This window comes from Protomyctophum bolini, assembly GCF_963924005.1.
Source record: "Protomyctophum bolini genome assembly, chromosome: 16".
Classification (NCBI taxonomy): Eukaryota; Metazoa; Chordata; class Actinopteri; order Myctophiformes; family Myctophidae; genus Protomyctophum; species Protomyctophum bolini.
In genome coordinates this window covers 4,805,943-4,826,993 of record NC_137877.1, presented here as the reverse complement: position 1 = coordinate 4,826,993, position 21,051 = coordinate 4,805,943, and the positions used below count along the sequence as shown (strand labels likewise).

Sequence of the window (21,051 nt, the reverse complement as noted above, 5' to 3'; positions counted from 1 at the left end):
TACAAGCCCACAACGTGCCGCACTGCGACACGTTGTGAGCTTGTAGATCGGCTATTTTCAGCATGCAACTAATTGTAAATTGACTTCTACTGGATCTCTTGTCCACCACTAGTCCCTTCCTAACATTTTAGTCTAGTTTTTATTTGTCGACGAAATTGTCAGTATATTTACTTTAGTCTTAGTTGTAGTCATTATGGCTTTGTTTTCATTTAGTTTCCATTTAGTTTTCATCAGTGGAAAAAAGGTGGTCGACGAACATTTTTGTTCTTAGTTTTTAGTCTTGTAGATCTGCTATTTTTCAATAGCTAAAGCATAACATAATGCTTCAAACACCAAAAGGGGTTCCCGCCCCAAAATAGGTTAAGCACACAGAGAGTCCTTAAAGGAAGAAGTTAACCTAAATGTCATCTTGGACTGGGTCTGATAGCTTCATTACTTTCCATCAGAGTCCTTGACCTTTTGGATGGCAAACTTTATTAAGTTCCAAAGATTCACGACTGTGCAATTTGCCACTGACTGTAAATGAACGGTTGATGGTTGTGGATTGGGGATTTATTGGCAGCGCCACGGAGACTCGGCGCCACCTTGAGACTCCAATAACCCCATTTAAGACCTGAGGTCCATTCTATACAAAGTATGTCTTCTAAATCCCGACAGTTTTCTGAAAAACCTCATGTTTCTATGTCAGTGGGTTCTCAACCTTTTTCCACGTCAAGGACCCCCAGAATTATCTGTATTTGGCCGCCGAACCCCATCAGAAACAGTCGATATAAAATCTCCATATTGCGACTTTCTTCTTCTTGCCATAAATTAATGCCCTGCTTCATTGTACAGAAGTGTCATTTCCTGAAAATAAATAACTTAAAGTTTCCACATGACGAGTGACTATTATATATTTCTTGATGATTGATTATATGCCATGCTGGAGAAGCAGCGCTTATTTTAAACGTTTAAACAAATATTATTCCCCATCTTCTTACTCCATTATTGGCCCAAGAAGAACAATTCAGCTAAATTAATCACTTTCTCCAAAAACTAGAACGAGGGGGAGCAGATCGTTTTTTGCTGACTGGCTTCTCGTTACTGAAGTGCTGGATATATATATATATATATATATATATATATATTCGTGCACGACAGCTTTTATTTGATTATAAAAGCGAGAGAAAAGAAATGTGGGTTCATTCTGAAACTGTGGCGGGACAAATTAAAGACAAGCTTAGTCCATTAATGGGTACACTGATTGCTCCAATTAAAAAATTGGATAGGGTGTAAAATCGAGGCCGTTACATAATGTTTTATATTTGACACCCTAATTTGAAAATGATGTATGGCCAAAAATATATAATTTTTGGGGGCTAGACATGAAAGTGTTTGAGAACCACTGATAAACGGTATAGCAATTAACATTCCACTGATTTCCATCAGCGCTATGAGCTTGTAGATCTGCTATTTTTCAATAGCTAAAGTATAACATGATGCTTAAAACACCAAAAGGGGTTTGATTGATTGATATATTTATTAACAGTTTGCAGAATTACAGTACATTTCAAGCACAAACTCAATACAAAGACTCAGATTTTACGGGGGCCAGTTTCGAAATGCAGCCGTCAGTAGGTGCCCTTTGAGAGCGGTTTTGAAGGAGTCAAGGGATTCACATGTCTTAATGACTGTTAGTTTTGGTGGCATAGGAGCGAAAATAATTTAGTCCCTTGTTTGTGCCGAATCTGGGTTCTACATGGTTTGTTGCACTCCCTCTGGTGTTGTGGGTGTGGACTTCGTTGACATTAAGGAAGTATTTAGACAGGTGGTACATGGGTATCTTGGTGGTGTATCGAATCTTGTGGACCAGACCCATTGCAAGATGGTTCCCGTTCAGAATGGGTTTATTGTTATTAGTTTTTTACCCCCTTCATTTAATTAAATGGGACATGTTGTTTGTGTGTTCTGCAGGTGGTTCCAGTGAGTTGGAGTGGGTGAATTAAACGGACATGTTGTGTGTGTGTGTTCTGCAGGTGGTTCCAGTGAGTTGAAGGAGTGTGTGAATTAAACGGGACATGTTGTGTGTGTGTGTTTTGCAGGTGGTTCCAGTGCGTTGAAGGAGGGGGTCGTGTGAGCAGCGTCAGCCAGGAGGAGGAAACAGCGGAGCCATGGCGACTGGTAAAAGTAAAAACCAGAGTTCTCTGGCTCTCCACAAGGTGATTATGGTGGGCAGCGGAGGCGTGGGGAAGAGCGCCCTCACCCTGCAGTTCATGTATGACGAGGTGAGACCCACGGCTTTTTGTTATGATTTCAGGGCATACGAAGGTTGGGAGGTTTCCAAATATTTTGAGGGGCGCTAGCTAGTCGCCCCTAGGGCATTAATTAAGACACTAGTCGATTAGTCGACTAGTACAGTGGTTCCCAAAGTGGGGTCCGGGGACCCCTAGGGGTACTTGAGGGAGTTCCAGGGGGTACCTACCTGTAGCTCAATTAGAGACAGTTGGGAACCAAATGGACCCTTATGGGTCTGTAACTCTGAGAGTGTACACTCTCAGAGTTAAATTAACAGTGGTTTTACAATATAGATTGGGGTACCAGAGATAGAAATGCCATTAAATCGGTGGTCCGTAGCATAACGCATGTGAACCTGGGGGTCCATGAAATTAATATGTTTCGGAATCGCTGCTAGAGCCGTACAAATCCTCCCTTATCTGGGCCACTGGCATATGTTTTCAAATGGGGGGTCCGTGGGCTAAAGAAATTTGGGGGTCCTTGACATGAAAAAGTTTGGGAACCACTAGACTAGTAGCCTCGATACCCAGGCTTTCATTTCGTCTGCGCGAAAAATGAAAGCCTGGATTTACGCATTGAGCTGCACTGGTCTAAGAGTGGGATCGCTCCAAATGACGTGACGTCAGGGCTCTGAGCGGTGTGTGCACCCCTCAAAATAACACCATGATGTGACGTCAGGGCTCTGAGCGGTGTGCACCCCTCAAAATTACACCATGATGTGACGTCAGGGCTCTGAGCGGTGTGTGCACCCCTCAAAATAACACCATGATGTGACGTCAGGGCTCTGAGCGGTGTGCACCCCTCAAAATAACACCATGATGTGACGTCAGGGCTCTGAGCGGTGTGCACCCCTCAAAATTACACCATGATGTGACGTCAGGGCTCTGAGCGGTGTGCACCCCTCAATATAACACCATGATGTGACGTCAGGGCTCTGAGCGGTGTGCACACCTCAAAATAACACCATGATGTGACGTCAGGGCTCTGAGCGGTGTGCACCCCTCAAAATAACACCATGATGTGACGTCAGGGCTCTGAGCGGTGTGCACCCCTCAAAATAACACCATGATGTGACGTCAGGGCTCTGAGCGGTGTGCACCCCTCAAAATAACACCATGATGTGACGTCAGGGCTCTGAGCGCTGTGCACCCCTCAAAATAACACTGTGAGGAAATTATTACCCGTGGAATTCAAACGAGGCTATGCGAGGAAAATGAGGAGAATGGCTGAAGAACCCACCACACCGTCTAAGAAAATATCTCTGATACATATCTCTGATAGATGCATCTGATTGATGTCAGTGTTGATTTCATCGACGAAAAGATGAAAAATGTTCGTCGACTACCTTTTTCTACTGACGAAAACTAAATGAAAACTAAGCTACGATGACTTAAACTAAGACTAAATACAATGACAATTTCCTCAACAAATAATAACTAGACTAAAATGTTAGGAATGGACTAGTGGACCAGAGATCCAGTATACCGCTAAGTCAGTTAGCACTTGGTTGCATGCTGAAAATAGCCGATCTACAAGCTTGGCTATTATAAAATCAGTCATGGACCGCCAAAATACAAATCAACTGTGGATTTAGTCGACTAAAATCCTGTGATATTTATCTCTATTCAAGAGACTATGACTAAAACTAAAATAAAGATTTGCTGCCAAAAACAACACTGGTGGATATTAAAACTTGTGCCAGTTGTTTATGTCACAAGTCAATCAATCAATGTGATTTGAAATGTGACTTTGCAGAATTTCCATACATAGACATATCGCCCCTTTCCAGCTCTGGAGCGTATTTGCTGAAGGGAGGGCAAAACTTTCCCGAGATTCCTTTGCGGGGTATGGTCTGGATAGGTGAATAAATGCACTTTTTACACAATTTATTTATTTTCTTTCTTTCTTTTTTTTAAGTCCTTACATTTTTGTTAATGAAAGCTTGCTCTGCAGTTGTTCTTGTTTCCAGGTCTCCCTGGAGTGTCGTCTAAAAAATGACTACAATCTAAAAGTGTGCAATCTAGGATGGGAAATGGAAGGAATGCTGGCACTGCAATCCTTTCTTTATCCCCCCCAACGTTTGAGCTCTCGTGCTCTCGTGCTCTCGGTCTCAAGTGCTCGTATTTTGTGAAATATCAATTTATGAAATCAAAGCTTTGACATTGTTACCTTTTCATTTACGTCCAATGTCATTATTGGTATTTGGTGCATGGAGGTCATAGTCTAGAGAAACATGACTCAGCTGAAACATGACTCAGCTGAAACATGACTTGCGCTTACACATTTTCCTCATTCTATATTATCGTTTGTTCTGAGCTCCCAGAATGGGTCTGTGTATAGATAAGATAATATAGATAAGACCTCGACCACTTATATCCTATATACTCTGTGATACGAGGAATAGTGAAAATCGCAAGTGGAGCTTGTATATCTGCTATTCACTATTATTATTATTCTTTTTAAATTCACCCCTGTGTCAATGATCTAATGTGATCCTGGCTCTACACACCCTCCGCCAACCATATATGGGGGACATGGGGAGAGCAACTGACTTGAACTCATGCTTCCTTCATGCCTGAGTGTCCAAGTTGCTCCTTTACAACCTGACAGGGGGGAGTTTCCCTGGTTGGACGTAGCGCGTGGATTAGGAACACGTTATTCCAACCAGTTCCTTTCCCCTCCAGCAGGCGGGCGCCCCCGGCTGGCCAGGGGGAGGCAGTTTCTATTCACTATTATTGATGTGTTTTGGAAGTGTCTTTTCTGTGTCTCCTATTCAGTATTTTAGCCGTGACGTGAGCGCCCCCTCCTGAGATACTTCCGGGTCCTACTTTTGTGTCGCTTTTGTGTCCCCATAGAGTTATACTGTGACGCTCCGTCGGACTAAATCTGAGACGAAAACAACCACGAAAGTCTAATTTTACCGCTTTCCTCGCAACAACAAAGCTGCTGCTTTCCCAAATCTGGCTGTGGACAGGCCGTCTGCCCCACACTGAATACTATCGCCATTTTATTTTGTTTCATTGTGTCAATTCTCATTAATGCAAACTAGATTCAACATACTCAACCCTGCACACATTCTAAATATGCCCCCGAAATATTGTACTAAGCAAAATGGACTGTTACCACCTTCAATAATAATGATGATAATAGTCTTTATTGTCTCCACAACATCCTATATTTTGTCATGGACACTTGTACAGTACATTAACGAGTAAGACTCGCAAACGCGGGAAGCGAACGCACTCAGCTCCATATATGGGCACAAAAGGGGCCAGGTCCACAACAAACAAATCACTGGCCCCTTTTGTGCCCATATATGGAGCTGAGTGGACCTGGCCCCTTTTGTGCCCATATATGGAGCTGAGTGATTGCTGATGCAACACACTCCATATTTGGATAGAGGGACAGACACACGGACAGACAGACAGACAGACAGACAGACACACACACACAGACATGATCTGCTAGGTCTCATAGTAAGTGTCTACTCGAGTTGGAAGCATTAGGACCCATTTTAACCCTCAATGGCTTCCTTTCTGAAAAAATAACGTCATTGTAAAAATATTCACGCGTTTAGATATTCTATTTATATCGATGAGATGCGGACAGGAGCTGGTGCCACTTGGACCCGGACGTAACGTAGCACTACGAAATTACGTCGGACTAAAATACAGAATAGTGGAGGACCCTAACCCCTCTGTGTGTGTGTGTGTGTGTGTGTGTGTGTCCTCCAGTTCGTGGAGGACTACGAGCCCACCAAGGCGGACAGCTACAGGAAGAAGGTGGTTCTGGACGGCGAGGAGGTCCAGATCGACATCCTGGACACGGCGGGCCAGGAGGACTACGCCGCCATCCGGGACAACTACTTCCGCAGCGGCGAGGGCTTCCTGCTGGTGTTCTCCATCACGGAGCACGAGTCCTTCACCGCCACGGCAGAGTTCAGGTACTGTACACCTCTCAGAGTTTAGGTATATACGGTGTTCACCTCGCAGAGTTCAGGTACACTAGGGCATCAAGCAACTAGTCGACTAGTTTACTAGTCCTTCACCGCCACGGCAGAGTTCAGGTACACTAGGGCATTAAGCAACTAGATTTACTAGTCGACTAGTCGACTAGTAAATCCACTAGTGGACCTTGTTGGTACTAGTTGACATTTTTTCCCAAATTTTGTAGGCCTCAAGATCAGGTAGATTATAGTTATAGTCACCAATGTACACAGTTTCTGAATGTTTTTTTAAATGTACAAATAATTATTTCCAAAAAAGATAATAGGTAGTTAAACAACTAGTAAACTAGGCAACTAGTCAACTAGTAAAAGTTGTCCCTGGAACAACATATTTTCAGATGGGGTGTCGGCGGGCCAATTACATATATTTCTGGGGGTCCTTGACATGAAATATTGAGAACCACTGATATAGAAACATATCCAGAAAACTGACAGGATTTAGAAGGACATTTAGTAGAATCGTCCTCAGGTCTAAATGGGTTAAAGATTTTGTAACCCATTTTTCACCCCTGTGTCAATCATCTAATGTGATCCTGGGCTCTACACACCCTCCACCAACCTAGTCCCCATATATGGGGGACAATTAAGGGGAGAGCAACGGACTTGAACTCATGCTTCCTTCATGCCTGAGTGTCCAAGTTGCTCCTTTACAACCTGACAGGGGTGGAGTTTCCCTGGTTGGACGTAGCGCGTGGAAGGAACACGTTATTCCAACCAGTTCCTTTCCCCTCCATCAGGCGCCCCAGCTGGCCAGGGGGAGGCAGTTTAGAGACCAGTTCCTTTCCCCTCCATCAGGCGCCCCGGCTGGCCAGGGGGAGGCAGTTTAGAGACCAGTTCCTTTCCCCTCCATCAGGCGCCCCAGCTGGCCAGGGGGAAGTCATTTTTTGTAATTTCGACGTCAGGGCCTAAATGTGTTAAATGTGTGTGTGTCCATGACGTGGTCCACCCTCACAGGGAGCAGATCTTGCGGGTGAAGGCCGAGGAGGACAAGATCCCTCTCCTCCTGGTGGGGAACAAGTCTGACCTGGAGGAGCGCCGGCAGGTCTCCGTGGAGGAGGCGCGGGGCAAGGCGGAGGAGTGGGGCGTTCAGTACGTGGAGACGTCGGCCAAGACCAGAGCCAACGTGGACAAGGTACCTACCGTAAAAAAAGAGGGTCACTCTGTTACCTGCATAATTGCAGATACCACTTAGCCTGGCTCCAGCCCCTGAATCGCTAGCCACATAAAAAGATTATGTTCAGGCGATTTAGGGTCTCAGACTCGGTTGGAAATCTGTACGACGAATCAGCGTCGTTTCAACTCGATGACGTTGTAACAATCGCACCTTGTATCTTAAGGCAAATTATTAACTAAGGAAAATTAAACAACAGATTCGTAGGGATATATAGTTCAACTTATTTATATAGAGATGCTGCATACGTGTATCATCAAACCAACGGTGTAACAGAAAACCAAACACTTGACACAGTGCGTCTATCCCTGTCGCTATCCCTATAGCATAAAAGACTAAACAGGCAGACAAACCGAAATCAACAAACAATGCTTTCACATAACGTTTACACAAACAAAACAATCAATCCATGCCCAAAGTCAAGTGCGCGCGACCGCACTAACTCCACTAAGTGTTAAATAAATAATAAAGTCTCTTCTTTAATTGAACACGGTCCGCCCGCGATAGTCTTTAGCAGTCCTTATATCCACAGAAGAGAGCTCCTCCGCTCTGAACGACCAAACAAAAACAAATGGGGTACTCCTTAAAGTTAATAAATCCCAACAGAAAGGCCCTTGGCTCGATCTCACCGGTATGTCGGTAGGTTGTTCATACTCCACTGGCCGAACTCCACCGACCGGCTTCCAGTCCAAATGCCGACCATCCGTCGGCGGAAGCAACTAAGCGATGACTTAATTCCCCGACGGTCCTGTTGCTAGTTAGGGCTGCAGATAGCGTGATCAAACTTGATACTTGAACTTGACTGCTACCTGGCGCTCCTCATTCCCCGTGTAGGCCTACACCGTGTTTGTGATTCCTCCGTTCCCCGTGTGTCACTTCCTCCTGAAGTAACCTTGGGTGACGACACCAGTGGCGTGTCAATCACCCATGTGTCAGACCTGTTACCTTTTCCTCATGAATAGGAAATATTATCATCACATTCATTTCACATGTAATATTTCTCCTTAAATAAATAACATGTACAGAACAACAAAGTAGAACGACATAAATAATGTGCTTTTGTCACAACGTTAAACAACAGTGCCGTCCAGACACAAACAAACATGGCTGCCCCCACTGCGGTAACTCACGACCGTATCAATCTGGCTATTAAATCAACGTATGATAAATAGTTTCTTTGAAGACACGAGAGGTTTTATAAACATCATCATCCGACATATTTTACCACTTTTGTTTACATGCTAGTAGCGCTCGTTGGCTGTGTTTATTTGGTTAGCAAACGGGTTAGCCATAGCCACATGATTGACAACAATGCCATCTGCTTTCCTACTATTCTGATTGGTTGGTATGAACCAATCACCGAAGACACCCATCCCAGAAACGGTTGTAGTAGGGAGGGCTTTCAGACTGAATAATGGAGTGAAACGAAATGAGTGTCAGGCTAGATACCACTGTCATTATCAGTAAAAAAAGAATAGTTGATATAACGGCCAGACTGATATATATACAGTATATCGTGCCTGGCGCTATAGAGCGTCGCAGTCCCGCCCCCTTTCATGACGACAGCCCAGGAAATGAATCCCAATGCATTTTTCCTCATAGACATTTCAAAACTTATTTATTTAAAGACCTTTTAAGCGTCGTACGAAGCCAACTCGAGTCGTGACAAATCATGACAACACACACAATATTTTGGACCAAACAAATAATTACAAAGAAGAAAAACAACAACAAAAAAGTGTTGTAACCTGCCGTTTTTTTTTCTACTTTCTAATTCTTTGTTTGGCCCGAATTCTTTTTTGTTTGTTGTCATGATTTGTCACGACAAGAGTTGGGTCTTTAAATAAATACTTTCTGAAAAGTCTATGAGGAAAATGAACGGGGATTTCTTCTCCGGGTCTCTCCGGGTCTCCTACAGCTGAACTTGTGAACCGAAGTGATTGTGTTTCCTTCTGTCTTCTGTATTTTCTTGCCTAGGTGTTCTTCGACCTGATGCATGAGGTGATTGTGTTTCCTTCTGTCTTCTGTAGGTGTTCTTCGACCTGATGCGTGAGGTGAGAGGCAAGAAGATGACGGAAAACAAAGACAAGAACGGAAAAGGCAAGAACAAGAAGAACAAGAAAAGCTTCAAAGAGCGCTGCTGTTTACTTTAGAACCTCAACAGAACCCCCCCGCGGACCTCAACAGAACCGACCCACACAGAACCCCCCGCGGCCCTCAACAGAACCCTCAACAGAACCGACCCACACAGAACCCCGCGGCCCTCAACAGAACCGACCCACACAGAACCCCCCGCGGACCGAACCCTCAACAGAACCGACCCACACAGACCCCCGCAGACCTCAACAGAACCCTCAACAGAACCCTCAATAGAACCCTCAACAGAACCGACCCACACAGACCCCGCGGACCGAACAGAACCCTCAACAGAACCCTCAACAGAACCGACCCACATAGAAACACACCCCTCCGCGGACCTCGACAGAACAGACCTACACAGACCTCCCCGCGTACCTCAACAGAACCCCCCCGCGGACCTCAACAGAACCGACCCACACAGACCCCCCCCCCCCCCCCCCCGCGGACCTCAACAGAACCGACCCACACAGACCCCCTCCCCGCGGACCCTCAACAGAACCGACCCACACAGAACGTCGGGGAGCGTCGTTCATCCTCCCCTGTCGTCGCATCAATAAGAAACTGCCTGATTTTTATTTTAATAGTGGGCCATGATTTAGTGTCTCTATAGAATACCCTCCGCCTCTCTCTCTCTCTCTCTCTCTCTCTCTCTCTCCTCTCGCATATACAACTAAAGGATAACCTCAGAGTTGTCGTTTTTTTTGTTGTTTATTTTTAAAGGAAGACTACCACTATTCCGTGACCGTGTGACTTCATAGACAGCGGTACTCCATCATGGCTCAATAAGCCCAGTGACAAAACGGTGTCCCACGACTAGACACTAAAAAACTCTCCAGTTTGGGGCAAACGATTCTGACCGCTTGGGACCTTGCAAAAAACCTTCATCGACAGGGATTCCAAGATTAGAATATACGTCTTTGTCCGGTCTTAAACGCTCCTCTGTTGATTTTTTCTCTTAGGTTCTTAGTTTATCTCACCATCGATTTACCTGAGCTTGTTTATAAGCGTTTATATTAGTCTCCCATCACGCTAACGAGGGAAGCGACCACTCCTCTGCTCCACGTGCGATCACATGTTGTTGATCTCTGATGTGACCTTCATCGAAGATGTTGACCCCATCCCTCCCTCCCCTCCCCCTTCATTCAAACACCACTCACCTCCTCACTGACTGAAAGCACACCTGGTTCGAAGAGGATGCTAAAAATGGGGGAAAGTTTTTAAAAAAAAAGTTCTCTCCACCACTTTTTGTAGCAGTAATTCATATTCGGCGTTCCACTCGCGTTTAAAACCCATTCTGAACGGGAGCCCATTTTGGTGTTAGCATCATGTCGTGCTTTAGCTATTGAAAAATAGCAGATCTACAAGCTCATAGCGCGCCACCGAGTGGCGCGCTACGAGCTTGTAGGTCTGCTATTTTTGAAAAATCGAAGAACGACTGACATTTTTTAGAATCTGATCTCGGGTCAGAATGGGTTAATCAGACCAGTGTGTGTCCCAGTGGAAACCTCGTATGAATCTGATCTCAGGTCAGAATGGGTTTAATTCCAAATGCACCCCCTGTTGGGCCTTCACACTCCCAATACATGCTGGAGACATGTGTTCCACACTAAAGAGTCAACACAACCAGTTGGCTGTAACTATTTTACTTTTCTTTTTCTCGCAGCTATATGTCTGTCAAGAAGATGTACCATTACGAGGCTGTTTTTGTTTTGTTTTTATCACTCCTTTAACATTTATACTACAAGATGAATCGCCTTGTATTTTTCTTCTTTTTTGCCCCCAGAAGGATCCCGTTCGTAAAGGCCTATTCATAGTCTGGATTTTCGGTGGTGAGGTGACCACCGCTCCGGTGGTGAGGTGACCACCGGAGCTGAAATAACGTTGAGCGGTGGTGAGTAAAAACAGAGAGAAAGGCTTGAGCGGTGGCGGTGGTTTGCTCTTCACCGCGGCTCAGTGACGTAATGTTGTAGTTCGGTGGTCACCTCAGTGACGTCATGTTGTAGTTCGGTGGTCACCTAACCACCGAAAATCCAGACTATGTATGAGCCTTAAGAGGACAGAATAGAAGCAGGTAAATGAGGAGGGCGGGTGGTTGCCTGTATTGAAGCAGGTAATTGAGGAGGGCGGGTGGTTGCCTGTACAGAATAGGACCAGGTAAATGAGGAGGCCGGGTGGTTGCCTGTATTGAAATATGAACTAAGGTCCTCCTGTATTGTGCCATAATAGGTAAGGACATTGTCATCGGGTTCCATCTTATCGCGAAAATCGGTCACATCACAAAATGCGTCCCAAACTCGGGACCCATTTGTGGGTCGCGGACAAATTTTTATGGGTTGCAAGTAAAAACAAATCCCTTTTTTGTGTGTCCAATGTTTGAAAATATATATACATTTTTATTTCAAAAGATAAAATAAAAATCAATTTAAAATTTAACATTTTTTTAGAAGAATTTCATGAATAAATAAATAAAATAAATTTGTAAAACTATTCAGAAGTGGTGAAAAAAAGCTGATCTACAAGCTCACACAAGGTGATGGGCTGTTTTCACTAGGTTGGGTCCTATAGCTGGGGAGACATCACTAGGTTGGGTCCCATGGCTGGGGAGACATCACTAGGTTGGGTCCCATGGCTGGGGAGGAGACATCACTAGGTTGGGTCCCATGGCTGGGGAGACATCAGTAGGTTGGGTCCTGGCTGGGGAAATATCACTAGGTTGGGTCCCATGGCTGGGGAGACATCAGTAGGTTGGGTCCCATGGCTGGGGAGACATCACTAGGATGGGTCCCATGGCTGGGGAGACATCACTAGGTTGGGTCCCATGGCTGGGGAGGAGACATCACTAGGTTGGGTCCCATGGCTGGGGAGACATCACTAGGTTGGGTCCCATGGCTGGGGAGACATCACTAGGTTGGGTCCCATTGCTGGGGAGACATCACTAGGTTGGGTCCTATGGCTGGGGAGACATCACTAGGTTGGGTCCCATTGCTGGGGAGACATCACTAGGTTGGGTCCCATGGCTGGGGAGGAGACATCAAACGGGTGTCCAACTAAATCATTTGTGAACCACTAGTCTAATGGCTTAAAATGTTGAACTCTACGTTATTTTTTTTCCTCAATTATTTTATTCAAAAAAATAAATAATAAAATAAACCCTTTTTGTAGAAAGTGCACTACAGCCAATACCTTAAAACGATGGACCTGTCAAAGGATCCATGCTGGACATTTTTTTTAAAAGCTGTTGTTTGTGCCAACAAAACATTTAAGATGATGTTCACGCTATTACTCCCCCCAAACCCCCCCCTCCCCCTCTTTTTTCTGGATTTGTGTATGTTGATTAACTTGAGTGTATGTACAGTATGTATGTCTGTATGTATGTCGCCCAGAAGAAATGGAAAAAAACAGTCTTACTTATTGCTTTCTGTGTCTGTGTGAGTGACGCCAAGCTACACTGGGCAAGCGCACTGCGCGCACAAAGACCGACACCAGATCTGCGGCGAGCGGCAGATTTTTTTGCGGGACCTTCCGGGAAGATATATAGATACGCTCGCATGGGGGCATACGCACGTAAAAAAATAAATAGAACCGATCCTATTTTTCAGAGCACGCGTATCCGCGCGTCTGGTGTAGCTGGTATATCATTGACATATATTGGTCCTATCCAAACACGCTGTTTGCTGCGCGCAGTAAACGCACTGCGCTCACAAACGCACCCAAAATCGACCCGGTGTAGCCCCGGCTGTGAGTCTTAGTGGTGAAGAACACCAAACTTCTTGACCACTTGAACTCCTAACAGCCTGGGCACACTAGAACGTCCATGCGCGGACATAAGAAGCTGTGTTTTGCGTCATTTCTGTTTTGTTTTTTAAGACAGCTGGTGGACGGAAAAGAAGCTCCACCCACGTGGCAGAATGCAACATGCCGCGTGTGTGCAGCTTTTTTTCCATCCACCAGCTGTCTAAAAAAACCCGGAAATGACGCAAAACACAGCTTCTTCTGTCCTCGCATGGAACCTAAAGTGTGCTCAGACCCTTAGCCTTTCCTGTTGTGCATGGGGAGGAACGTTGGGTTAGAAATAGCAGATCTACAAGCTTATACAATCCATTGCACATGTCAGCAACGCGTTATAATAAAGCTTGTAGATCGGCACCCTGGGCAAGACCTATATAGCCGGTTGAGTGGCTTAATTAGCGGAAGTAGTTGTGATTGGTCGAAAAATATTTTTAAATTATGTAATCCGGCGGATGTTTTTCCGGCCCGACACTTCGGCTATTGCCGGGCCAAGAGTTTTGGTGTGTGTGTGTGTGTGTGTGTGTGTGTGGGCGGGCGGTGGGGGGGGGGGGGTGGGGGGGCTGGAACAAGTATAGGGGGTTTCAGTTGTTAGCTGTTGTTGTTTTAATCAAGTGCAACAGTGAACAAGACGTTTGTATCCCTATAGCCCAAAGCCTTCTCTTTCTAACTATTATCCTCTTTTTTTTGTTTGTTGTTCGTTTGTTTGTTTTTCTTTTAATAAGTCTACTGTGAGTAGGATTTCATTTTTGTCTCGACTGTGAGAGAAAAAGGATCGACAGTTTGAACGTTTTGAAAGAAGACTTCAAAATAATGTTGCCAAATAAAATGCTTTTCTTTCTTTGTATAAGTGAGACTCTGTTGGGTTTTTTTTCCTTTTTGTATAGGCATAATTATGGACGTTGACCTGTTGACCTAAAGCACACTCTCGCAACAATGGCTCTGTCCAGTTCATTCTGGCTTAATGGCCAATACCGTTTGTTGAGATCTGTGCAAGAGTGCAAAATACACCATTTTACTTTAATAAGGTGGATTTATTACTGAACGTTTTGTAGAAGAAAAAAAAAGAAGAAAAAAACGTATGCTCCGAGCTATGTTTTATTTCCTTTCATCTTTATTTGTTCCATTGATGATTTAACATGATTACATTTATTTCCTTAAAACTAAAACGTATTCCACAAATGAAAAGAAGCAAGAAGAAGATAAGTATTATTCTACCTGCCTCTGAGTAGGACAGTTTGACGTGCATTAGTCTACGGACCCCCATTCGATGGCATTTATATCTCTGGGACCTCTGGGATTGTAAAATCAATGTTGGGGTCCGTTTGGTTCCATGTGTACTGTACAGAGTTACAGACCCATAAGGCTCCATTTGGTTCCAAACTATCATTTAGCTGGGGACCCCCTGGGACTCCCTCAAGGACCCCTGGGGGTCCCCGGACCTCGGAATTCTCAACAACCGTTGAGAATTCCCTAACTTTATATACTTGTAACAGAAATACACATTTGTTTAAATGTTTAAAAGCAAATCTATTATTAGTGAAGTGTAGACTCAGTGTAAAGTCTGAGCATAGATGTTACACACTGCCCTCTGGTGACAGTTGTAGGTACTACGCCAGCGCAATGTGCAAAAAGTTTTTGCACATTATAGATGTAGTGATGCCATATACTGTATGTACAGTATGTACATATTACTGTACATATAGCCTGATGTAGTTCTGGACGCTGAGGCTACCGAGTCATTTCAGGACATGTGGCCACTGGCCTATTTTCTACTCCTTGGGCGTTTTCTGTCCAATTTAGTCAAGTAACTCACTGGATATTGCATCGATCGTATAATAGGTATCCAGAGAACTCGCCAGTTTACCAACTCGCCGCGATTTAGTACATTTTATTTCACCTTCATTTAAATTGCATTGAATTGAGAAAAGAGAGAGAGAGGATAATTGTTTAGAGTTAACATAGAGAACGTAGGAATCACAATTTGCGTCCTCACTTTTGTCTTCAATGTTCGTGTTTGCACAAACACTCAAAACTGGCCATTCATTGTCAATGGCGTTCAATGTTTGTGTTAGGAGGTCAATGTTTGTGTTTACTAGGGCTGTCAAATGATTACCAATTTTAATCAGATTAAGCACAGCTTCAAAATTAATTTAATCATGATTAATCACCATTCGAACTATGTCCAAAATATGCCATGTTTTCCTGTATATTGTTGTGGAAATGGGAAGATAAATGACAGAAAGCCGATATACATTTGTTAACATACCTATGTTAGTATTCTGTTAATTTAACAAATTACAGTGTTATTCTTCTTATTAACACAGAGAGGAACAGAATTTGAACTGTTTGCGTGGGGGTTTGTAACAGTACGCAATCAACATGTCTCTGAATCTAGCCTACACTAGGCACTGGTTCATCCATATATAACATTGTCAGTCTCTCTCTCTCTAGGTCGTCCTCAGACGAGCCCTCCATCGTCGTTTCCAGTCATCCCGGTTCTCCATACATCTGGGCCAGTTCGTTGGTACTTTGCGCTCCTGCGTCGTTCTTGAGTACATCCACGTATGTTAGCGCGGGGCGTCCTCGTGATCGATGCCCGTGTGTTGGTTCCCAGAGCACCAGTTTTCTGGCTGACAGTTCTTGGTGTCTTTTGCATCCGTGTCCTGCCATGTCTCATTCTCCTGGCTGCTATTTTCTGGCTCACCCTTAATTGGTAATCCCTCATACAGTTTACAGAACTTAACCCATTCTGAACGGGAACCCCTTTTGGTGTTAGCATTATGTTATGCTTTAGCTATTGAAAAATAGCAGATCTACAAGCTCATAGCGCGCCACCGAGTGGCGCGCTGCGAGCTTGTAGGTCTGCTATTTTTGAAAAGTCGTGAAAATGTGGCACAAATCTTTGAATATATATTTCAGAGCGAACATTTTTAACTAAAATGTGGCTTCTGGGGGGGTCCTTGGAACTATTTTGAGATGGGGGGGTCCGTGGCTCAATAGACATAATTCTGGGGGTCCTTGACATGAAAAAGGTTGCGCACCACTGATATATAGAAACATGGATATTTTCAGAAAATCTTCTTTTTTTTAATCGACCTCAGTCCAAAACGGGTTATTCCATCTTGTCATTTTGTATTTCTGAGATGCAGCGCCTTCCTTTCCGATCGATAGGGGGTGTTATTTTGTCAAACACGCCCAGGATTTTAATCTCCTACTGTCTGGAAGGAAAGATAAATAAATGTCGCCCCCCTTTTTTTTTTAATGATGGCTTTATTCCGAGGATGTGTTTCAAATATCGACTGGCCAGCTGTCCCACCACGTCAAATTAATTGTTAAAGTTAGTGCTACTTTATTCTATTCGAAATAAAAGTGTGGAAAGACACTGATATCACAATTAAATCACAGACATCTATCATTTAGTTCTAATATTACAAGACAAACTGAAACTGAATTGCAACTGTTTGACTTATTTTTTACTGGGGCCAGTTCCGAATCGTATAGCCACCTGTAAGTGTTCTGTTCCAGTTAGACCTGAGATCGATTCTACAAAATGTCTTCTAAATCCTGACAGTTTTCTGAAAAACCCCATGTTTCTATGTCAGTCGTTCTCAAACATTTTCATGTCAAGGACCCCCAGAAATATATGTAATTGGCCGCCGACCCCCATCTGAAAATATGTTGTTCCAGGGACCCCCGCATGAAGCAAAGATTTTAGTTAAAAACGTTCGCTCTGATACATTTGGGCCACATTTTCACGATTTTTCAAAAATAGATACAAGCTCGTATAAGCTATGAGCTTGTAGATCTGCTATTTTTCAAAAGCTAAAGTACAACATAATGCTTAACACCAAAAAGGGGTTCCCGCCCCTGAAATGGGTTAGAGTGGTTTTGAAAGAGTCTAGGGATTCACACTTATTTATGACTGTTGGTAGGGTGTTGCACATTTTGGTGGCATAGCAGGAGAACAAGTTGAAACCCTATAGCTTGTTTGTTTTGTGCTAAATCTGAATTGAATGTGATTTGTCAACCTCTGGTGTTGTTTGTTGTGGACTTGATTGACGTTTTTTAAGTAGTTAGACAGACAGGTACTTTACATGGGTATCATTTACCAATGAGGTGTAGACCAGACCTGTACTCTGTCTTCTACCCCCTGGGGTCTACCTTTTTCTCAGTGCGTGGGAGCTGATGGGCGCTTGTTTTATATCACCGGCTACTACTAGGGGCGACTAGTATAGTAGGAAGTATAGGGGCCCGTGCCCATGCGGGGTGGGGCTTTCTCACATTCTAACACAGCTAGAAAAGCCCGTTCTGGCAGCCAGCTCGGTATAGCGTTCTGCCTCGCTAGTCGTTAGACTCCCAACTCACACCTCCCAAAACATCCTATCCTAACCTATCCTATCCTAGGGCGACTGTGGCTCAGGAGCTAGAGCAGGTCGTCCAATGATCCGTGGGTCGGCGGTTCGAATCCCGGCTCCTCCTCCTCCTGTCTACATGTCGAAGTGTCCTTGGGCAAGACACTGAACCCCAAATTGCTCCCGATGTGCTGGTTGGTGCCCTGCATGGCTTCCTCCGCAACCGGTGTATGAATGTGTGTGTGTGAATGGGTGAATGTAATGCACCATCTATGTAAAGCGCCTTGGATAAAGGCGCTATGTGAATGCACCATTTACCATTTAACAAAATGAGGGGTCAGAGGTTAAATGGCTTCTAGATGGAAGGCCAAGCAGTATAGCCTGATTTGACCACTAACATGTAGAACATATAGTATCCTATACTTGGACAACGAGTATATCCCGGCCTGCCCGGCATTGAGTATCCTGTACTTTGTCCACAACCACCACGGTATACTTTGTCACCCCCCAAAAAAATCACTATGCAGTAATAATGACTGATGTCATCGTATCGGTGGCGGAACCACCGAGGGCCGCCGTCGGCGCGCCGATGATCAGCGAACCGTGGGTTCATGTACCTGGGCTGACTCTCCGGGGCCGTGTAGGTTTTCTCCGCACTGCCTCGGCACCTCTAAGTAGGCAGATTAGGTGGTCCGTTAAACCCACGGCGGGGCACTTATTTAGAAATATATGAAAGGGCAAAGTGAGCCGGTGCTGCTAATGACCGATGCCGTGTCGCCGGCACACTCTGGGGTCTTTTATCATTCCCGCCGAGAGGATGAGGGCCCCCGTCCTCTGAGTAACCCTCATTATATGTGAGCTAATGTTGGAGGATGAGGATGTGCTCTCCGAAGTGATAAAGCACCATCACAGCCCTTCATTATACAGCAAGAGAAAGAAAAAGACTCGGTGGAATTGCTCCCGACCTGTAAGATAAATGCAACGGACAGAGAATAACTTTCTATTTTCTGCAACTGTGTGCCGCTGTGTATATAGCTGTGTGTGTGTGTGTGTGTGTGTGTGTGTGTGTGTGTGTGTGTGTGTGTGTGAGAGAGAGAGAGAGAGAGAGAGAGATTGAGAGAGAGAGAGGCATGGGGGGAACTGAGAGATGATGTTCTCCCCGCGGCCATGTGATGGCAGTCACGCCATTCCCTTTTGTTCAGTCGGTTGGTTCATCCGTGCTCTTCCTTTCGAGTCGAAGCCTAGTATCTGTTATATTAGTCTGCTGCTGTTCGCATTGCCTAAGCATTGTAAACGAATGGCTCTGTTGAATGAGATGGGTGAGCTGGTGGGATAACCATTCCTGTGAAATTGTTTCCAATGTGAGCTGAAAGCTGCAGGCCTATTTGATATATGATATAAAGGTATATAGCTGTGCTGCTATGTTGTTGTCTTTAGTGTTATACTCTAGCCAATTTAGACCGGAGGACGATTCTTACAAAATGCCTTCTGAATCGTGACGGTTTTCTGAAAAACCCCTAATGTTTCTATATCAGTCATTCTGAAACATTTTCATGTCAAGGACCCCCAAGACTATATGTAATTGGCTGCCCGTCTGAACATATGTTGTTCCAGGGACCTGTAAGGCAGTAAGTATAGCCTGCCTTACAGACCTGTAAGGCAGTAAGTATAGCCTGCCTTACAGACCTGTAAGGCAGTAAGTATATCTTGCCTTACAGGTCTGTAAGGCAGTGAGTAGCCTGCTTTCCTCTGGGGTGACGCCAGGTTAGTAAGGCAGGGTTCATCTTGTTCCACTTCATACATTCTCAGAGTCACACAGACATGTGTAAGGGTCCACTTGGTTCCACTCGTGCATTCATTGTCAGAGTTACAGACCTCTAAGGGCCCATTTGGTAATTCCACTTGTACACTCTCAGAGTTACAGAAACACGTAAGGGTCCATTTAGTTTCTCACTATCAATCATTCCACTGGAGACCCTCCTCTAATGGACGTCCCTCTACGACCCCCTGAGAGTCCCCAGACCCCAATTTCAGAGACACCGAGATCGACCATTTATACCAAATAATAATTTCATTCCCTTCGGTCAGATTCTCCTAACCACCTGAACACACATCCTCTTAGGCCGTACATCATGCTGGTATGAAACGACAATTTTGATTTAATACGCAAATTAGATGGACAGCCGGTCTGAGCCATAAATATCGTGGGCGCTTTTGCACTGAACATGTATAACTGACTGATACATAATATCATCAGTCAGTGCACTGAAACGGTTGCCATAATAGGCTACTCTGGTCAGCCCTGGATCTTTTAATTAAGGATTTTATATCTTTATTCCTGTGTTGCAAGTCCGTCCTTCCCTGCTCTATTTTGCCACCGGTCGCTTTAGCCATATTTTCACACGTTTGTTCTCCAATTTCAAAACCTTGGATACGACACTCAGAAATGTCCCAGAACTTGTATCACAGCCTGTTCGGGTCTTCAAAATGTTGCGTTGAGCAGAAAGTTATTTGATTTCAGAATCATGACATCAGGGACTCGCCTGTCCTACTACTGGGACATTCTGTCTGTCTGTGTGTCCTCCTGTCTGTCCTCCCAATTAAGCATTACACTTGTTTACAAGAGGGTCCACCTTGTTCAATTCATCAAAACATTTAGAGACGTACAAATAGACACTTCTATATAGCCAAAGAACAGAACAGGAATTCATCATAAAGGAGGTAAAAAGGGGCCAGTTTCGAATTGCAGCCGTCCGTAGGTGCCCTTTGAGAGCGGTTTTGAAGGAGTCAAGGGATTCGCATTAGACTGGCCGCCAAGTACTATAGGATACTTCACTATAAGTACTCTAAAACCGGGCACAACAGGTACTCTGAAAACGTGAAAGCAGAATGTCCTCAACACTCCCTATTAAAGAGGTCTCGAAGTGCCTCGGCCCAACAACATTGAGAACAAGAAAACCAGCCATCACTCAATAAACAATGTCCCTTCACTTAGATTCATTATTTATGCCCCAAACCAAACAGAGCAATGGACACATTTCAACCTAATCGCTCTTACTCAGCTCTGATTGGGTGGAAACGCGGGTACTCTCACAACGGGTACAAACAATGGGTATTAAGTAACCATGTGTTTCCAATAAGCAACGTTCCCAACACGGTGCAGTGGCCTAATAGTCAAAGATTAATATCAAACATATCAGGCAGTCTAAAAAGGAAATGCTTGTATTTAACCCACTCTGGACGGGAACCCACTTTGGTGTTTTAACTAAGCATTATGTTATACTTTAGCTATTGAAAAATAGCAGATCTACAAGCTCGTA

At 44.5% G+C, this 21,051-nt stretch overlaps 1 protein-coding gene and 1 long non-coding RNA gene across 2 annotated transcripts in view; both read left to right on the top strand.

Annotated features, from left to right (window-relative positions):
- The window catches only part of LOC308331086 (ras-related protein Ral-B), a 36,232-nt gene extending 26,487 nt beyond the window's left edge, over positions 1–9,745 (top strand). The window contains exons 2-5 of the mRNA XM_080786232.1: positions 2,082–2,264; positions 6,009–6,217; positions 7,235–7,412; positions 9,482–9,745. Of these exons, the coding sequence (XP_080642358.1) occupies positions 2,151–2,264; positions 6,009–6,217; positions 7,235–7,412; positions 9,482–9,604 (624 nt within the window). The 5' untranslated portion in view covers positions 2,082–2,150 and the 3' untranslated portion in view covers positions 9,605–9,745. The remainder of the gene's footprint in view (positions 1–2,081; positions 2,265–6,008; positions 6,218–7,234; positions 7,413–9,481) is intronic.
- Positions 9,746–9,983: 238 nt separating this feature from the next.
- On the top strand, positions 9,984–11,833 carry LOC308331087. The gene is made up of 3 exons (XR_013965547.1): positions 9,984–11,543; positions 11,578–11,661; positions 11,701–11,833. It is a non-coding gene; the product is annotated as an uncharacterized lncRNA (long non-coding RNA).
- Positions 11,834–21,051: the final 9,218 nt, after the last annotated feature.